Genomic DNA, 20,214 nt, shown 5'->3' with positions numbered 1-20,214 from the left:
TGAGGCAAGAAAGAGCCAGGAAACAAGCTGTAGCCAGCTACAACTTCACGCTGCTCCAGCTACCACTGGGGAGCCCCTCATCTCCTTAAAAGGATACAAACTGTAACAAGAGCAAACTGGGACCACACAATTATTTTATCATGCCTCAGGGGAGTTCTATATAAGCAAAATATATGCAGATTAAAGTTAATTACTGGTGAAACAAGTGTGGAAACCCCCCATCTGCTGACTGTCAAGGCTCAGAGAACCCATTCTTCAGCAGCAGAGCAGACTGACGGATCACAGCGCCCCTCCAAAGACACCAGTTCTTCACTGAATATGTGAATACTATGACTTGGATCTCTGTCACAACCCTCTTATTTTCTTCAAGCAAGTTAAACCACTCACAAACAGGTGCACAAACAGGTCCCTTTCACCTCAAGTGATAGCTTAGAGAAGTCCTTCAAATCTACCCACACTATGAGAAACCACAGAAGATGCTGGGCAGTTAAGAGCAACCACCAACCTCTGCCCAACAGGAGAGATCTGAGCTCTGCTGGTGCCCAAACCTCTGCTGCAGTCTGCCTTTCCTCCATCCTCTTCCTCATGCTGCCATCATGATGAAGCTTCCTTATTCTGGATCTGGAAGACTAATCCTTTTCTCAGAAAATCTAAGACAACCAAACAATAGTATTAAAAAGTTTTACCGTTTACTGAACATAAAATACCTGTCAATCCAAAATCTGTTACCTGGCAACAATAGTAACAATTAAAAACAACAAAATAGTCACAATCAATGACAACCACCCCCAAAACCAAACCAGGAGCTAGCGGGTGAGGTGAGTTAGCTGCTGCTTTCCGTGTCGTTGGTCAGGCTCTCCGCAAGGTCACTTAACCCGGCTTTGTTCAGCGCAGTGATCAGATTCTCAGGGCTCGCATGTGCCCCCTCCTGGTCCTGCCAGGCCACCAGCAGCTGCTTGGCTCTCATCTTCATGTCCTCGCTGTCTGACTCGATCTGCCGTATATCCGAATCCTTCATTTCCAAGTAGGGGGCCAAGACCTTCCACTGCTCCCCCAGCCTGTTAGCAAATGACTCGATTTGTTCCCCTGTCATGGCTTTGTCCCGTTGTACCTCTGGGCCTGGGGGAAAAAGAAAGGATGAGGGAAACACTGGAAATGTCTCCTGATGCTGCACATGAATCATGCCTGATCTGCCCCATTTTAACCCTCCTGTTTACTTACAAACAGACTGACTGACATCTTTTCTTTGGTTGTGACAATTTAAGAGCTCCAGGAACAGAGGAATTTTTACAGATCTATTATGTAGATTTCAAGAGGAATGTCCCTTACTGCCCATGGAAAAGAAAATACTGTTTTTTGTTATCTCCTGTTTGAGAGAATTGCTAAAGCCTGGAGTAGATCAGAACTGCCTCCTCCAAATAATAAAGATTTTCACAGGCAGCCTGACATTTTCAATACGGGTCTACTGCAGTATTAAAACACAGAGTAACCCTTAACATTTGTCTTTCAGTGTGATTTTAATCACTTATGCAGAATTACCTCAGGTCAAAAAGAGTTTGCTTCCCTTTTAACTGAGTTACTAAAGCTTCAGGTTTAGCAGGAATGTGAATGGGGTAGTAACTTTAATTAATGTAGTCAGTACTTAACAGAACTTTCTGTCATTCTGGCATCAAAATAAAAACCAGAGAATACTGCACTTTGCTGAGAAGCCAAGCACTGCAGTGATTACACAGGTGGGTTAGCACATTTATAGCTTACTATGGTCTACAAACTACGGCTTACCACTTATGCTTATTTCACACATTCAAAGAAAAAAAAACAAACCAAAACCCTAAAGACTGAATTACTTATGCACAGAAATTAACCATATTCTTACAGAGGCACTCAGCTCACTTCCCTTATTTCTAATCACAAGGGTGTACAGCAGACCACAGCTCTGCCACCTTTGCTTTCAGACAAGATTTAAAGATATCAATTCAACAGAGTGAGGCCCAAAGTTTGTGTCAGACAGCGTTAAGATGAACAGAACTTCAGTACTGGCAAGGAGACTGAGGAACAGGTCAGGTGCTGGGTGGGAAAGGGCAACAGAAGAGAGACCCATGGAGGCCCAAGAAGGCTTCCCACCAACAGAAATGTTTTACAACAAAACTGCCATCAGTACCCGGGTGTGCAAACTCCATGACCAGGAGCCCAGAGCCAGCACACTGAGATACAACACACAAAGGAGAAGGTGCTGTGAGATGAAGGCACGAATGAGGATGGAGAAAGGCAGATGCACAGGAGACAGGGAAGGACACCTGGAAGCAGGGCATAGCAGGGTCACAGGCAAGAGACAAAAATAGAAAGACTGGTTCATGGAGAGGAATGAATAAGAAACGACACTTGGTCAGGAAGGTTGCTCTGCTCACAGAGAAGTCATTACCTTTATGGTATTTTAAATGAAGATGAAAGATCTCAAAGTGGGTATACAGCTATGTCTGAGTGTCCCATAACTACCCTCCTCAGCAGGGGCTGGAGGGAAGCACTTTCCCCTGGCAATTTAAGGGTGGGAAGAACAGGAAAGTAGAGCTGCTGAACACTCAGGTAGATTTTACACAGCAATGCTGGGAATTTCAGCTAGAAACACCAACCAACACTGTAAACATACACCACACAGCAGAAATGGTGTGGAAAAGGCTCCTAATGGAAGTGCTAATCCAACTTGAACCAGCTGGACACTGCCAACACTGATATTGCCACAAGACTGAGAGGTTGCTACCAAAGCCCTGTGTTCCAAAAAGGCTGCACCTTTTGGGATGAATGCAGGTCCAAGTCAGGACCACTGGGATAAGCAGGACTGGTGACCCTCATAGAAGCTACAATAAAACACAGCTTCTGCAATACACATCAAGAGAGAAACTGAAAAGATTGGTAACATGCAAACCTTACTTTCATTGTTTTCCTTTAGTAAAGCATCATTATCTTCTTCATCTTCATCTTCACCTGTTTTTATTTCTTCAGAAGGAGGCTACAATGAAAGAACTAAAAATCACTGGATGAATTTTGTGTTTAAAGAGAAATTTCACAGCTCTGTGATTGCCTCTGGAATGTGTGTTAGAATGAAAATCCTGACATGATACTGTATGAGAATTAAAAATCCCCCCCAGTCTCCCATATCCAAAACAACAGTAACAAATGTGCTAATAAAACACAGTATTAATTAAAAAAAAACTAATGAAAGCATCCCCTGATTTCACTAGATTATCTCCTTTTCACAGTAACTACAACCAAGCATTACATACCGAGATGAATTACTTTAAACCAACCGTCTATGAGACCACTACTGATAATAGTTTAAAAAGTTATTATTCTTCTTTGTTAATTTTGTTTCTCATTCAGGAATTCCTCAGAGTTTCCTGTACTTTCAAACTTCTTAAGACTGGCAAAGAAACAGGCAAAAAACAAAGTTTTCACTCCCAGATTTAGCTATTGATCAGCCAAGATGAACAAAATGCTTCCTCTTTTTCTATGTTTCAATCACAGGCCTTATATACATATTTGTTTCTTACCATACCACTTGTCATGTGACAGCAGTACCATCAGGAATATTGTATAAAGTGATACATTAATATATTAAGCAGCTTTTCTCTCCCAGCATTTTTTTTAAAAATTGCTACAAGCATTTAGTTAACTGATGGCTGAACAAACAGGAAAGCTGTAGATTGCAATCCAACCTTTACACCTTGGTAGTTTCACATTATAGACAGGAAAGGTCTTAAATACAGAAGCCTGGCTTCCTATCTGCAAGAAATTGCTGGGTTGTGTGCTAACTCATCTGTTTTAAAAACCACCTTCTTCCCCAGCTGTGTTTCTTGCTGTTGTGTACCAAGAAATCTGAAAGACCCCTCCCTGGCCTCAAATTTGTTCTGCTGAGCATACAAAGCATTAAAGCCTTAAATTTACAGCTCCGCAAGGTCCATCTTTCCTTACTTAACAGTCAGGGAGCTGACAGAAGAGCTCTGATAAATCTTGATGTAAAGCTCTGGTAACACTTAGCACAGAATCTTCAGCTGCTGCACTCTGCCCTTTTACTGCTCCCCCAGTAGCCACAGTTACTTACACTCAGGAGCCTTTACACTGCCTTACACCTTCAATACAAGTGGTTTGCACTGCAACACAGAACCTGAGTAGCTGGGTTTAAACATATTCCTGCCAACCAACCCAGCAGAAAAAGTTGGCATTGCCCCTACTGTTTGTTCACAGAATACAAGCTCTGCACCTGCCTTGGGTTAGTCAGTTTAGTGTTACTTAGGAGTTCACTGACTGGGCCAATTTTACTCCAAACCTTCACTTTACAAGGTTTTTTTTCCTGTGTTTTTTTTCCCCCCTTCCCTCCCCACGTACCAGATGGACTGCAGAGAGACAAACAGTAAGTCAATGTAATTCAGCATTTATTATTATAGGATAATATTACTTACAGGCAGCTCCTTGGCTAATTTGATTACCATATTTTCTAGATATTCAGGTAAACTCTTGAATTGCTGGTTTGTTGGCTGGAAGAAGTGGGGACTTCTGCGTGCTAGAAGTCTCAGTGCTCTCCAGCCATAGTTAGAATTGTTCACAGCCCTAGAATAAAATACAAGTTTGGTTGGTAACAGTCTGGTATCTATAAAAGCACAGAAGAATATCTGAGGCTTTTACTAATTAATATAATTCTGTCCAAGCTTATAAAATTTTTGTACATTACTGGAGTCCTGCACAGTTATCAGCAATGCAGAGAACAGTCTGTTTTCTTTAACAACGTGACCATGAAAGTGATGAAAACAAAGCAAAACACAAAGATTGACCTACTTATACTTATTTTCAACCATGTTTTCAGGATCTGCTTGCTCAATAGCTTCTTCAAAAAATTCCTCCAACGTTGGCATATATTCCCTAAAAAATAAAAAAGGAGCTTAATACCTCACACTCTAAAATAGCTGATTTTCAGTTCCTTCATACCCATCTAAAGCTTATCCACAGGAAAAAAAATGAACAAGTCAAAACGTAACCTACTCAAATTTTTTTCATGGTTTATTGCCACTTGTTTAGAGTTTTCTGTTGTTTTGTGTTTTTTGGGTGTTTTTTTAATCTATTTGAAGAAGTTGCAGCACAATAAAATCATACACGGGGAATCTAAAGCTTTGGTTCCAAACACAGTTCCACCTTTAGCCCTCAGCTTAATCACAGAATCATAGAATGTTAGGGGCTGGAAGGGACCTCAACAGAGATCATTTAGTCCAAGCTCCCTGCCAAAGCAGGATAAGCTGGGGCAGGCCACACAGGAACACATCCAGGGTGGGTTTGGAAAGTCTACAGAGCAGACAACTTCACAGCTGTGGGCAGCCTGTTCCAGTGCTCTGTCACCCTCACAGTAAAGAAGTTTCTCCTAATTTTGAGGTGGAACTTCCTATGTTCTAGCTTATACCCATTAATAAATGCAAGTATCCTGTCAGAGGCCTTCCTGCACATCCCAGTCTCACAAGAAAGGAGGTCTCATCCACTGGAAGAGCAATTCCTTCACTCAGGATATCTGCACAGCTTACTTAGTGCCTTCTCCCCAGGCACCCAGCCTTTACAGCCACTACTAGCAAAGTTTGGGAATTCTCCCATTCCTTTTCCAAATTTCCATGCTAGGTATCATGTCTGCACCACAAGGGATTACACTACCTTGAACAAAGTATTCTAGCAAAGTACATTTTCAGTATTTCCTACAATTGTGCAAGCAGAAGGGATAGGCAGCAATTGTGTTTTTCTACATCTGCAGCACTGGTAGATCTGTTATGCACTGAAACAATACCTGTTAGCCCACATCCTCTTATCCAGCATTGTTCAAAGCACAGGTCCCCATGAAAACCAAAGCCAAATAGCTGACTTCATTAGAGCCAGACTTGGCAGTCTTCCTTTATTATAGAGGGTAATGAATTATACACTCACACCCTACAAAATGGGAGTTTCCATCTGGATTTTAGCTTCGATTTTACTTTACCAAGCAATGAAAATTACTGACAGTGTAAACACTACCGAAGAAAACTGTAAGAAGATTCCAGGAGAAAGATCCATGCAGCCAGCACACACAGTGCAATGCCATACCATAAAAAAATCACCTTACATACTTTCCTTACACCAATTTTGTAGTAATTGTAATTTTTGTGTGTAATTAGAGCGATGAAAGTTAGCTTCAGACTATGATGTACCATATTTTACTTACCTACTCTCAGATTTACAAGCTTCCATGTTATCAGGACATAAGTTCCACAGGCGGGTCAGTTCCTCACTGAAAAGAGAAGCATAAACAGATATTCATCTCCAGATCCAAACTCTGGGATACATGCATGTTAGGAATCACCAAAAGCAACGGAAATCTTAATCTGACACTGCAAATCTGGAAAAGAACTTATTAAATTTGTATTATTATCTCTTGCTGATCTGTTGTCAGAAACAGGAAGAAACTTCCTGTTTCCAAAACAGACAGGCCATTTTCTTTTGATAAATGAAATAATGAATAAATAAATGAAGTAATTTATCACTTGCTTTTTCAGAGGGACATTTTACTAAACACTCACTACTAGGTCTTGAAGCTCAAGACAAGGTCAAAATTTCCCCATCTAGGCTGGTTAAACTGAAAAACAATGAAAAGACTACCTTTTCTCCAAAAAATGAAGTGGAAAAATGCAGCACTTAGTATCACACAAAATATGGCACTTTTGCTGGAGAGGAAGAATTCAAGAAGAATTCTTTGCCCCAGGGATAAAATACCAGTGGGTGCCATTTTAAAGCCTATGGTACAGATACTTTTTAAGCAAAACCATAAAGAGGACAAAAGTATAAAAACTGATCCCACATGTGCAAACCACTGATTTTCAGCCTGTCACTGAGGGTATGTAGAAGGGATCAACAAGAGATGACTATAAGGAAATTAAGGCTACTGCAAGTTTTAAAAGAATGTCAGAGCCCTTGGCAGATCCAAAGTAAGGAAGCTTGAAAATTACTGACTAGAAAAAACAGTAAGTGGCAACCTGCCTCCCCCTGTAAGAGCCCCCAAACCAACTAAGCAACCAAAACCCAGAAACACTGCAATGGAAAAATAAAAAAATAATCCAACATACTTCCCCATAAGGATTTTTTTGTTTGGCCCTTTTCCTAAGAAGTCCTCTGGAGCTGGCCTCTTTCTAGCAGGCCTCATCGGCTTAGAATCAGGAGGTCTAAAGAAAAAAAGATGCTCTTTAGTATCAAATAAGTAATATAGAGAGAACAAAATCAAACCATTTCACTTCATATGGTGCCAAGTTAAATCACAATGAAAGCATTCAGACAGACTGAAATTCAAGAAGTGGAAGGAGGCAAAGTAGAAGAGGAGAAAGAAGACAAAGAAAGGATAAGAAAAGGGATTTGCCATACACCAAAATTAGTTCACTTACAAATTTAAAGGTCTGTCAGAATTCCAATATAGAAAAAAAAGCAAATCACATCTATGCCAGCAGCACATACTGAGTATGATCTACTCTGCTGCTGAGATCATCTGTTCTATGATTGTAAGTTCTTTCCCCAGGTGCACCTGATTTCATGGGATCAGAGAATGGAGATCCCAGACCACTGAGGTTAGGGTAAGACCTACCCAAGCTGAAACTCTGGCTGAGATCTAAAGAAGGAGACAGAACATTTATAAAAGTCAAATTTCATAATTTTACTTTGCCCCCCAGCCCCATATTAGTAATTTATGTCTTCTCACAGCCTCCCTCCCTTTTTTTGCCAACAGCTGAAGTCTTGAAGAGGTGGCTCCACCTGCTCTCTCCATATCAAGGAGATAATGACTCAGATGCTCCTTACCACAAGGGGGCTACAGTCTGTGTGTAGAACAAAAAAGGGTGGAAGAGGGATGTCTGGTCACCACCTCAAGTCGAGTAGACATTTGGAGTCAAAATTCAAGTTTTGCCACAAGTTAGTAATTACTTACACAGAAAAAATTGTCAGTGGCAAAAGCCACCTAATAACTATTTCTTTTGGGTAAGTGATCACCATCAAGTGGCAAATCAAATGTAGTGCTTAAGAGGAGAACAGTTACACAAAATTCCAGGTATATTGCCCCACCAGTGGCATAATGCCAAAGGCTTCAATTGAGGCAATCCAGATTGTCTATGGGAAAGTCAGGCACTACCTTCTTCAGCCTAGGGTCTGCTGAAGGTGAGACAACATGTTCCAGTCTCCTCAATCACTGCATCTTCAGTATTAAGGGGAAAAAAAAAAGGTCCTCTGAAATAATGAGGAATGCTCTCCTGAGACCCCACCCATTCATAACCATCTCTTCACTGACATAATGAAGCTGTAAGACTGAGACTATTAAGGCAGTAGCTTAAGAGCCTTCTGCACACACAGAAGGGACATCCAACTGTACAAATCTCACAGTTGTGTAAATCACTAATGTTCATATTTGGTACATATTGTGAAGGTGAATCACCCTTTGGAATAAGCAGTAGCAAGCTTCTGCTTCATAATAGTTACCTTTCTTTTACAAAGCTTGGGCAGCCCTCATTTTTCCACGAGTTCCAGTTTTCTTCAGTATTTAATATATGCTGGGGAAACATAATATTGCACATATTTAGGGGCATAACCACCTTTGAAAATTACCCCGAAGTTTTTAACTGAGCTATTAACGGAAAAACTTTGTTACTGTGTATGTATTTCAGATGCTATTTTGGAGGTCACCAGTATAGACTTAGGCGGCTAGTTTATTGTATTAAAACCAGTGTATCTCCTCTCTTCAATAGGTTTGGGAAAGTAAATAGATGTAGCCAGAGTTAAAAAAAAAAAAAAAAAAAAGTAAAACAAGATTACATTTTTTTTAACTTCACTTGTATGTTATTACCATGTTTTTGGGCACAGCACTCCTTTTTGTAAAGACTTTAAAAAGTATGTAGGTTTTTTTAATCAATAACCAAAGTCTCTGTTAGTACACATGCACACATACACACATTTCCATCTCTCCCTAGGAGAAGAAAGGCACATTAATGAAAACACAGGAAAATATGAATACAAAATAAGAAGACATTATTATGCCTATTTTACCAAAATGAGAAAAAAGTTTTCTCAGATATTACATCTATGTTCCAAAAGCTAGTTTAAACCAATACTGATTTTTTACATGCTATATAGACTTTGTTCAGACAGGCAGCAAAGTACATACCTCTACCATTTTTGAGAATCTTTCCCCATCTGGAGGATTTTCCGAAAGAAGCTATGATTGCAAGAGAGTAAAAGAGGTCAACTTTTTGCATTATGTTTGTCGTGGAATACATATGAAAAAAACACAAACCAAAGAAAATGGTGGTTACTGCTTCAAAGGTGGCTGACACAGTATTACAGGCTAAATACCCTTCCAGGTAATTTTTATAGAAGTATTGACTGTACTGACCTGGTACACTGCTTTTGTAGTGTCCTCAATCCAAAGAGACTGTTCATCTGTTAGAACATAGTTTGAACTGGAATTGAAAAAACAACAACAAAAAAACCAACAAAAAGGCACATTTAAATCAGATCACTGTGTTTTGTTTTGTTTTTTTTTTCTTTTTAATTTAAAGAGTTTACTACACATCAAAAGAGGGCTGAGGACACATCAATTACAGCAGACACTTCCTGGGGTATTGGAGGGGATCTGAAGAAAGGACTTTGAATGTGGTCTGGTCTCATGGACTGGCCACTTCCTAGATTGTGCAGTGTGGAGCACAATTTCAAGGTTTAGCTTAACCCAACAGGAATTCCATTTGTGTGTTTCAAAATCACATCTTGATACTGGACCCAAAGCACAGCCAGTGGGCATAATCACAAGACTTACTTGTAAAAAAAACCAAAACAACCCAACTCTCCTAACCCTATCTAAAGAATCACTGTAGACAAACCACAGTAAAAGAAACACTTAATCTACCAGCTGTATAGAGAATACAGATCTTGAATATCTCCAAACATGAATCTGTACAACATAGCCTGATATCACTAAATAAGTCAGAATATTTTTAAACACATTAAAAACCAGATGAGAACCTAATCTTTGTTTTTCACTAGTTCAAGAAGAATCCATCTGAAGCACAGAAATCACAACCATTAACATTCTGTTTACAGTGCTCAAAAGCAATATAACACCAACCAGCTTTTTAGGAAGTACTATGTACCTTAAATAGCAAACATAAACATGATCATGGCTAAGTCAGTAACACAGGGAAGACTTAGAACTAGCTTTTCTTAGTTAATTTGATATAAAAAAGGGAAATTTCATTTTTAAGGAAAGGAATAATCAATATTATTTTACAACAACTGCACCAAAAGTTATATTTGACTATTTAATGTCATGCTATCCTTGACCACTGATAAATGAGTGCTTTTAACAAACACTTTAATCAATTGTCATTGAAATAACTATCACCTCGACAGGACTGAACTAAAATTCAGAAGACTTGAATTCTATTCCTTCTCTGCAACTGGACTGCCTCGGTAAATAATCTATAGAATGAGGATAATCATCCTGATACAGTTTGCAAAGTTGAGACCTGCTTACAAAAAGAAGCATATTGCAGGTGAAAGACAGCTGCTTTAAATGTTAATCATTATGTGCACATAAGGGCACAGGAAATGAACAGAGCAATAGGATTTTCTTCAGCATAACATTAGAATAGAGAGTAGGGAAAGATAGGGGTTTTTTGACAGAATTCTCTATCAGACTAAGAAAAAACAAGTCAGCAACCAATGCCACATTGCATAGTTGGTATATATTCAAAATGATGCCACATACCAGTAGTTTTCATTGGTTTAACAACTTGGAGCTGCCAGTGAGAGACTTCTTTGCTCTCATGGGTGGCACTCACCGTAAGCATGCTTGAGAGACCTCTGCTGCTCTGAGACCTCCCCCCCCGCTCACCAACTTGGCAGAAACCTAACTCTGCAAAGATGAGCAGATTGTTTTATTGCTGGCTTAGTGAACTGCGCAAATTTGAGTTAGTCTAATGAACACTAGAAAGACTGCAAGAAAGGGCAAGGAATCATGCAGAGAGAATCAGAGTGTCAGATGAGACCTCTGCTTTCATGATGCAAAGTAAGTTCAGATGCATCCTGTGTTTATTTATATAAGAACCTGAGAACAAGAAGACAAACTCCTTTACAATATTCTTGTTTATCTCCAGTTTTTCAGCCCCCCATCCCCAAAACACAAAATATTTCCACATTACCTTTTGAATTTGACCTGTCCCTTTAGATACTGGAATAGTATTAGGTACTGCAACAAGATGTGACGGCGAAAGTTACTGTCACTCAGCTGTAAATCCATCAGCTAAACAACAACAACAAGTAATTACACATTAAAGAGACTAAAAGTGCTTAAGTGAAAAGTCCAACAAACATTTTCTAAAGGCAATTTTAAAAAGGCAGCAGATTTTTAACTGTTTATTCTTTTAGCTTCCCTTTCTATATGCAATAATACAAATCAAATGCAGTAAATAAATGTCAGCTTTACAGTAGACTTATTTCAGAAATAGAAGTGCTTTGAAGCATCAATCAGAGGCAATTCACAAAGAAAGTATAAAATAAAAAGGAATAGAATAAAGCTATCTAAAATAAAATTACAAACAATGTAATGGGATACCTAGAGAAACTTTTTGAGGCATTCAAAACCTAACTGGACTTAGCACTGATCAACCTACTTTACCCAAGAGCTTTGAGTAGGAAGGCTGAACTGGACAAAGGTTCCTCCAGCCTCTGTGATTCTAAGAGAAAGCACATACCTTCTCACTAGTTAGGAACTTTGCAAAATATACATGTTCTCCTCCTGTTTTTAGTTCTTCCAACTTTTTTCGGGAAGCTTGAGTGTCATCCAATTTGTAACTTTTGAAAACAGCCAGAACTTCTTCTGAGTACTATAAAACAGTAATTTATTACATTAAAATAATGCAAAAACTTCGTAGTTATAAAACTACACTAGACTAGTGACAAACAAGTAAAATCATGTCTAAACTTGCTATCTGCCCATCAAAATTACCAAATTTGCCACCAATATGTAGAGCTTCTCTGAACAGTGAAACATATGACAGTGAAAGTTTATAATTTCAGACTACCTAATCATCAGGGGTATTTAAAATAGGCTAAGAGAAGCAATATTATGGGTTGTGAACAGTGCAAATTGTTTTGTTGTTTGATGTTTTAAACAAGAAAGGCCCACATAATGATAGTGCTACATTCAAACTCAATTTAAGTTGTCCAGAATATACACGAAGGCATGTAAGCAAGAATTAAATTTGTAGTGCTGCTCTTAAAACCAATTCGGAGTCTTAAAGCTCCAATGAATTAAAAACCAGAAATTTTATCTGAAAGAACTGGCCTTGCTCAGTTGCTCTGAACCACACAACAGGGGTTTTTGCAAGATTTTTTTTGTTATTTTGGTTTTTTTGGTAAAGCTGAGAATGTAGACCTCATTAATTAGATTTATATTAGAATGTCTGAACAGATGTTACCTCTTATTACCAGAACACTGAAGATGATGATTAAAAAAAAAACCAACAGGCTTCTTGCTGTTAAATAAATACTGAGTGGCAAATTGTGAAGAAACAGGAGCTTAGCAAAAAACCACCCTCAACATTATAAACAGAACTGAGACATCTGGTTGAAGGAGACATTTAAGTTATCGCTTCTATAAACAGATTTGCTTCATTACAAACCAGTCATCTTTAGGATTCCACTGGGATAATTATGACTATTTTAAAGTAAGAACTAGGTAGAACTACTTACCTTCTTGTGAAAAAATAAACAAACAAAAATACCAGTCCCCAGAGTTCTACTTTTTGCAGCTGATAAATCACAATCTGGCATTGTTGCAGCATATGAAATCTTTCTGCTATTGACTTACACAAGTTTTATTAGAGGATTTACTGTAAATCTTAATACTGTATACTGTCCAGGGCTGACTTTAGCAAAATATATTTCCTCATGCACTGTTATTTTTCTATGGCATTAGCATTTGCACTGTTCTACACTTATGCTGTCACTCTCCTACTCGTATATACAGTGAATTTTACTAAGGTTGCAGGATTGATAGCATGAACTCGGGTTACCTTAAGAAAAGTCTTCCATGAGACCTTCTCATAACACTGCACAGGATTTCTAAAGTAGTCTTGAAGTGACCAGAATTTTCTATACAGGTTATAATCTATTGGAATGGAACTGGGGAGACAAACAAACAAACAAACAAATAAACAATACTGAAAGTGGACTGTTCAATTCAAGACAACTGCAATCCTAGAATCTGCAATCCTAGAAAATGTCATTAATTTTTTAAAGTGAAATAATGAATCAATAGGTCATCTTTACGGAGAAATCCGTAATTCAGAGGTTGTCCCTAAAAGAGTTTCCATCCAATCCACTGTTATTTTCTTATTACAAGCAAAAATAGTAAGAAAAAGGGATCTTAGGAGTCCTTCACTGTCTTGGGATAAGTAAGTTTTTTCTTCTAAAAGCATATAGAGTATGTGCTCAGAATCCCTGAATACATCTTGACAGAAAAAGTTTTGTAAAGATAATTGGGGAAATTGCCAAACAGAGAAAACAGCAGAGTGGTTCTCTGCCAAGGTATGCAGTTTTTTCAAATGATCTGAAGATTTTGTGCTCTTACAGGCAACTCCACTTAAACAGATTAAGATACTACTAGGTTGTATCTAATCTTGAGAGGGCAGAAGATAAGCAGAATTGAGAAAACAGTATTTAAGGATATTTCCCAAACTTTCACCTTATAACGTTTTTTTTCAACTTTTTAAAATTGCTGTAAGCTCACCAACTTGTTGGTGCTTCATCATCTCCCATTTCACCTTCTTCTACATCCATGCCTTCTTCTCTTTCCTCAGTGTGCTAACAGGAAAAAATACTTTAAAGCTTACACAAATGCCACTATAATTTGCACAGTTTCCACAGTGTTCTTTATTTCAAACATTCTATTACATTTTAGGACAGAAAGCCTAAGCTGGTAATTCCAAAGATCTCTAAAGTATTATTCCAGTAAGATATACAGCAAATTCTTCTCTTCACACCTTACTAAACTTTGCAATGGTAGCCTTTTCTTGAAAAAAGCTGAGGGGACAGCTCTACCTTCTCTATACTGTGGGGGAAACTTCATGCAGGAAGTGACCCATCAGTAACTTCTTTCAGTAAGTGATGTATAGAGGCTAATGCCTCACAATCAAATCAACCTTTTTTCCCTCAAAGTCTGCAGATTAATGTAACATGCCCATTCTCAAAATCAGCACCTTGGTCTGGAGCAGGGACAACCAAATTATGAACATACAATTTTGAATATTAAGCACAGTAGTACCTATTTTGTGCAAACAATCTTGTATATCTACAGCAGAATGAGAGAAAAATGACAGGAGTTCTCACCTTCTGTCCTAGAGTGCTCTCATGCTCATTGGTATTGAAAACAGTAACATTTTCCAGGTTAAACTGACTCTGCAAGTTCAGTCCTGTGAAAAAAAAAGGGTCAGTCTTAGAAGCTGTAAAGTTCATAGGTCTGTTCATCCAGTTTGTCCTTTATGAGATGCTGACATAATATATGCTCAGTAACAGTATTCAAAACTTATTCTTGAAATCACAAAAAATGACAGTCACAATACTAAGAGTAGAAACAAGAACTAAGATACAAGTGCAAAGTGATTTTCTCAGTTGAATTTGGTCTGCAACCATCATGAACTTGAAAGATTCAGCACCTTTAATCTTTGTTAGATGTTAAGTGTGATGAAATGCAAAAAATCTCACCTGACTTTTCTGAAAGTGGAAATAGCCTAGCCAAGAACAGCTGAATTCTTCCACAGAAGACTGTGTTTTGTGACTTTGATAGCCTTCTCAGGAGGTCTAAATATTGTAAAAAGTAAAAAATATTAGTATTTATACTGATTTCTCACACAGTAGCATTCATGACTTGCTAATTACATAATCTACAGTTTATGAAAGAAAGCTAAGATTTTGAATTTGAATTTAAATCCTAGTAACTTCATCAGATCAGCCATATTTTTTCCAAATGCATTCTACCAATTCTCCTAACACCTTCAACAGCAATTATTTTTAAGTTCAAATGAGCCCTACTCAAATACAGCCTCTGACAGGAGTCCTGTCATTGCTGAGGAATAAATATTTCTCAGATATTCTTCTATAATGACTTCTAAGAATGAAGAGATTTCCCTAATGTTAGAATGACTTTACATTAATTAGCAAGGCTCATGAGTATCTGCTGAGTGATTTGCCTTTTAACTTTATTACTTATTGAACACATATCAATATATATATAATTATTAAACTCTCATTTGCTGAGATTGGGAGTTAATTTCTCCCCCACACCCCTGAAAAACTACAACTCACCATTGCACATTCGTAGCAAGTAATTTTTCCCTGCAGAATAAAAGGTGTTCTGAAAAGTAATAAAGGTATTTAGATCACTTAAGAGATCATAAAACCTTCTTAAGCATATTTTAATTCAATCACAAGCCATGAGTAAGTAGGTCTCCTTAAATTATCCCTTAAATAAGAGGCAGGATTCACAAAACACAAAAAGATACAACAAGCAACATATAACAAACAGTCCCACAAATACCAAGAAAGCATAAACCATAACATTTAAATCCAATTTCTCTACAGAAAACCACACAAGTTACAGTGAATTGCAAGAGCAGCATCCACTTCTTTCCTGTAACACACTAATCTTTCACACTTGCCTTTACTATTCCATACATTATTTATACACATAAACAAAGAGCAATATAAAAGAGATACAGAGCATTCACAGGACTAGTAATCTGTCAGCAGGAGAAAGAAACTGAAAGATACTAGAATTAACAATAAGAAACAGTTTGTGAATATATCAGGACACACAGTGTTACCCACAGCAGAACAGCCTGAGTGAATGCCTATGGGAGGCAGTTCTGGTTAGGAAAACACAGAGAAACTGGAGTCCTTTTCAGTGTTTCTTATAGAGTTGCTGACACTTGTGTTCCTGGCACTACTGCCAAAAAGCAAATTAAGGATACCAAGATCCAAGATTTCTTATGATGCTGGAATAAAATGCTGGCAGGTTAGGCTTTCTGCCTCAGATTCCGAGTTCCCTCTTTAATTAACAGCACCTGCAGCACAAGAAGCTCATTGGCCTTTCACAGCAGCTCATCTGCTACAGCACCATGGCAGAGCAAGAGCATAAACCACTCATACAGACCTCAAATCACTGACTGTCTCTCAAAAGTGGAAATATTTTAGGGCAACATAAACAATATTACTATAGCTTTGTAATAAAAAGCTTTTTAAGCTTTCCCTGCAAACCAGAGATGCAGGAATCTCCTGCAGCTCCAAGGAAGAACCCGAATAATAAGTCAAAAGACATGCTATTCATACAAACTCTTCACCAGAAGTGAATTTCCAGTTTCTACATGAGACAAACTGTATACTGTAGAGAAATTAGTTTGAAATAAACATTAGTCAAAATTATGATTTATTATAAATTTTCTGACCTCTGCTGTCCAGACATTTTTTATCCTCTAAACAAAATGTGCTCAATGCCACTATTTTAAAATCAACAGATAAAAAGCCAATTAAAATTAATAAGTAAAAATTGTTCGGGTAGACAGAAGCTTTGGCACAACTACATCACATGCTGGAAAAATACCTACTGATTTCCACGTAGCAACATTTTTCTCCACAAAAGTGAAAATTCTGTCACATTGATCCAATGGCAGGCAATCCAGAACATCACCCAAAAGGACAAAAGGGGTTGATGCAGTGCAAATACCTATGAGGAAGAGGAAATACTTTGGTCACCAAATCTGAACTGAAATGCAATAGAAGCATGGCAGTTAAGGAAAAGAATGTTAAAAAAATAAGCTAAAAGTTCTCCTGGGGTCCTACAAATCCTTACAAAAAGCCTGGGTTAAAGTGTGAACTTCCATGAAAATTATGTCTATATGTACAGGCATGAAGCTGAGGTTTAAAACAGCTTTGCACTAAAGTAAAACAAATTATAAGAATAACTGTTCTAAAACCTTCAAGTATGAAACAATGTTGCAACTACTTGCAGACTGCAAGAGGACTCTTTCAAACTTCTAAACAGCCACCCATTAAGTTTGACAGTCTTTTCTTCACCCAATGCTCCAAGCGTGTCTATCCACACTCTGTAGTTTGGTCATGCTTACATTCCTTATCATCACAACACTCATAATCCTGCAGTTCGTAAAATACATCCCTGGTTGAGCTATACTTGCTGTAACAAGCAGTTATTTGATGCACAATGTGAATGAACAGAGGGAAGAGTGTGAAAGACTCTTCAGAAGAGTCTGGTCTCTGACACAAAAGACACAAAACAGATTCAAGTATCCAAAGAAAAAACCCTGTGCCAACAGGTCAGTACTGAGAGAGAAGAACAGATATTCAGAAGTTAATTCCAGCTGTGCCAGCAACTGGCAGAGAACCCTACGAGTCATTTACCCTCTCTGCCTCAGTGGTTTCATCTTTGAAATTATGATGGGAAACTTCTAAGCATTTATGATGGCAAACAAAGAAAATTATATTGCAACCAAAACCATGCATCTTCCTCTACTAAAAAAAGAAAAAAAGATTCCAACACTAATGGCACACATATAACTGAATTTAATTCCATTATACTTCATTCCTCCCATGAAAGACTTAACAGCCACTAGTGTAAGGGCCACATGTTATCAAAGCTAACTGCTGTGGATGAGTTACAAAAATCAAAATCTTAAAATTACCCTAAACAGTCCCTAAAACTGCCATCAGATTTGAAACATGCTCACCTTCTGTGACTCCATTAATAGCAAGAGAAATAATTGCCAGGAGATTGTCACATGGTGCTTTGTTTATCTAAACAAACAGAAAAGTGTTAAACTTCTCTATCCTGACCTAAATCCATCTACCAAAACTAAAATTCCTATTTCCAAACAGCCATCCTTAAAACAAATATTGACATTCAACTTTCTCAAACTTTGAACAATCTATTAAATCTGTCAGTTTATATATTATTATTGAGTGAGCAACATTTTTGATTAATTCTGATATTAGAGATTCTACAATACTTACAGTGTTAATTAACCTCTGCAAATTATTATCCCACATTCAGCCTTCATTCAAGTAATTACCAACAAACCCCTTATTTGATTCCCTTCATTATTCTTTCATCTGACAGGAAGCTTTGTTATGTGCTAGTAACAGATAACCTGCTCCACCCCACTCTCAAAAGGGGAGTTAATAAATTAATAAGTGCATATTTGTGAACTAGAATTTCAAAATGTAGAACTTTAAGACATAAGCATTACAAAGAATTGCTGGAACAAGCTACGTCAACATCCCAAGCTACAGTGTGGTATCATGAAAATGCTGCCATTCTGTCCTACCTACTGGTCTCTTTTAATCATCTACATTCAATCTTAAATTAGATAACTTTTACACATTTTTAATAAGCAATATTTCCTTATTCTAAAGTAAGTTGCTATTAAATTAGTACATTGACTTACGAGCAGAAATCTGAGCTTTATTAAGAGACGAGCTGAAGCAGTTTGAAGTACTTACTATTTCTTCTTCTACAATAACTCTAAAAGCTTGATCCAGAGTACACTTCTTCTCATTTTCACTGCAAATGCAAACAATCCACATCATTTAATAACAGCTATTAGGGACAAGATCACTAAAAATTAACTGAATGGGCACCTTTAAAAAAAATCAAGTGGCATTCACTTACCTCCCAGGAATCTGGTTAAATGCGTTCAGCAACGGCTTGATACTTTTGTGGTTCAGAGCCTCTCTGGTGGAATTCTACCAAGATGTAAAGAAAGGTTACAGAACCACTACAAAAACGTAAGGGTCTCCTCCTTGCTCTGGCCAACAATGGGGAGAAATACAGAGAAATCCATTTGCCACACGCCGTGTTTCAGCTTACAATGAGAACTTTGTAACAAGCAGGGCGAATAACAAGTGCCCACCAAATGATGCCTGTGAGCTTCAAAAGCATCACACCTCAAACCTGGGTTAGCAGTGTGGTGAAAATACCATTTCTACAGGGATATGCTGCTGTGACCAGGGGCTGCATCTGCAACAGCCTCGGGTCCCACACACGTAACTTCACCTTCCTCACAGGCAGGTCAGGGTGGCTTGGGACATGACTCCTGCTAACGTGATGGTCTAAAAAGTACTAAATCCTGTAACAGAATCAACTGAATGGTGCCAGGGTCTGTGCCTCGACTACTTCTGCCTGAATCCCATCCTCCCTACCCAAAAAACTAGGCTGCTGAGAGTGGGATACAGAGGCCTGGGTACATACCCAGCTCCACCAGCTCTGACAAGGGAAAAGCATCATTCAGCAGAGGCACAAAAGAGAGAAATGCATTAAGCTGCGGACGTTTTGCTGCGGGGCTGACACCACAATTACATTTCGCTTTATTTTACATTCATTTTAGTTCACCGAACAGCACATCCACCCTTGGCGGGTTAGCCTGGGCCGATCCGAAGCCCATCCCCAAAGCGATACCGCTTTATCTCATCCGCGCTGAACGGTCGTTGAAGGAGATCCAGGCCCGCTCCTCAGCGGGAGCCCCGGACGGGAATGCGGGCGCAGTCGCTCAGGTGAGGGGGAGGCGGGCGGGGAGGCCCAAGCCCTACCCCGACGCGTCCCCCCCTCCCACTCTGAGGGGTACAGAGGGAGGGGAGCCCCCGCTCCCCACTCCAACCCCCGCCCGGTCCTGTCGGGTCTCACCGTGAAGCGAAGCCTCGCCTCGGGCAGGCTGAAGAGCGGCGGCGACATGATCCCCAACTCCAACACGCTCCGCGGCGCGCGCCGATGACGCCACAATGCTCCCCGAGCGGGACTGCGCACATCCTGGGGATGCCACCTCCCCGGGGCGGGGCTGCCGCCCTCACTCGCTCCTCCGGCAGCCGTTGGGGGGCCGTTGGGCGGCCGCCATCTGCAAACGGTCACGGAGGTTGGGGAGGGAGGGTGTGAGGGGAGAGAACTGTGGAGGTGTTTTTGTGTCGCCAGTAAGGTACTCTCAGGGGAAGCCGCTTGCAGGCTGAACGGCAGCCTTGTGGATGCTTCCTTCAGAGCCACGTGTAGTGGGAGTTCTGTCGTTGTTTCAATGCTAGATGTCTGAAATAGCCCTGCAAAAATAAACAAATGCGTGTTAG

At 39.1% G+C, this 20,214-nt stretch overlaps 1 protein-coding gene across 2 annotated transcripts; it reads right to left on the bottom strand.

Moving 5' to 3' along the window:
- Window positions 1-670: 670 nt before the first annotated feature.
- Window positions 671-19,884, bottom strand: THOC1 (THO complex 1). Of its 2 annotated transcripts, XM_030444078.1 has the most exons (22): window positions 19,787-19,869; window positions 18,776-18,849; window positions 18,607-18,667; window positions 17,835-17,901; window positions 16,698-16,816; window positions 15,400-15,448; window positions 14,800-14,895; window positions 14,425-14,507; window positions 13,826-13,899; window positions 13,110-13,218; window positions 11,787-11,918; window positions 11,235-11,335; window positions 9,431-9,497; window positions 9,203-9,253; window positions 8,521-8,591; window positions 7,637-7,660; window positions 7,128-7,223; window positions 6,230-6,295; window positions 4,831-4,914; window positions 4,458-4,605; window positions 2,929-3,007; window positions 671-1,119 (listed from the first exon to the last, which is right to left on the bottom strand). In XM_030444078.1, exons 1-22 carry the CDS (start codon window positions 19,832-19,834, stop codon window positions 824-826), a joined length of 1,995 nt encoding a protein of 664 aa, XP_030299938.1. In that variant the 5' UTR covers window positions 19,835-19,869; the 3' UTR covers window positions 671-823. The 2 variants fall into 2 exon arrangements, with proteins under 2 accessions (XP_030299938.1, XP_008495818.1); XM_008497596.2 differs by lacking the exon at window positions 7,637-7,660 and having other exon boundaries at window positions 19,787-19,884.
- Between the last annotated feature and the right edge of the window lie 330 nt (window positions 19,885-20,214).

This window comes from Calypte anna, chromosome 2 (genome assembly GCF_003957555.1).
Source record: "Calypte anna isolate BGI_N300 chromosome 2, bCalAnn1_v1.p, whole genome shotgun sequence".
Lineage (NCBI taxonomy): Eukaryota > Metazoa > Chordata > Aves > Apodiformes > Trochilidae > Calypte > Calypte anna.
This window is presented reverse-complemented; position numbering and strand designations above follow the sequence as displayed.

Excerpts from the sequence above, each read along its gene's own strand:
- THOC1 (XM_030444078.1), bottom strand. The coding sequence starts at position 19,834 with ATGTCGCCGCCGCTCTTCAGCCTGCCCGAGGCGAGGCTTCGCTTCACG. Across the intron at positions 14,896-15,399 it reads CTTGCTACGAATGTGCAATG|ACCTCCTGAGAAGGCTATCA; the intron begins GTGAGTTGTAGT and ends TACAATATTTAG. Across the intron at positions 8,592-9,202 it reads GATTCTCAAAAATGGTAGAG|CATATATTAAATACTGAAGA; the intron begins GTATGTACTTTG and ends ATGTTTCCCCAG.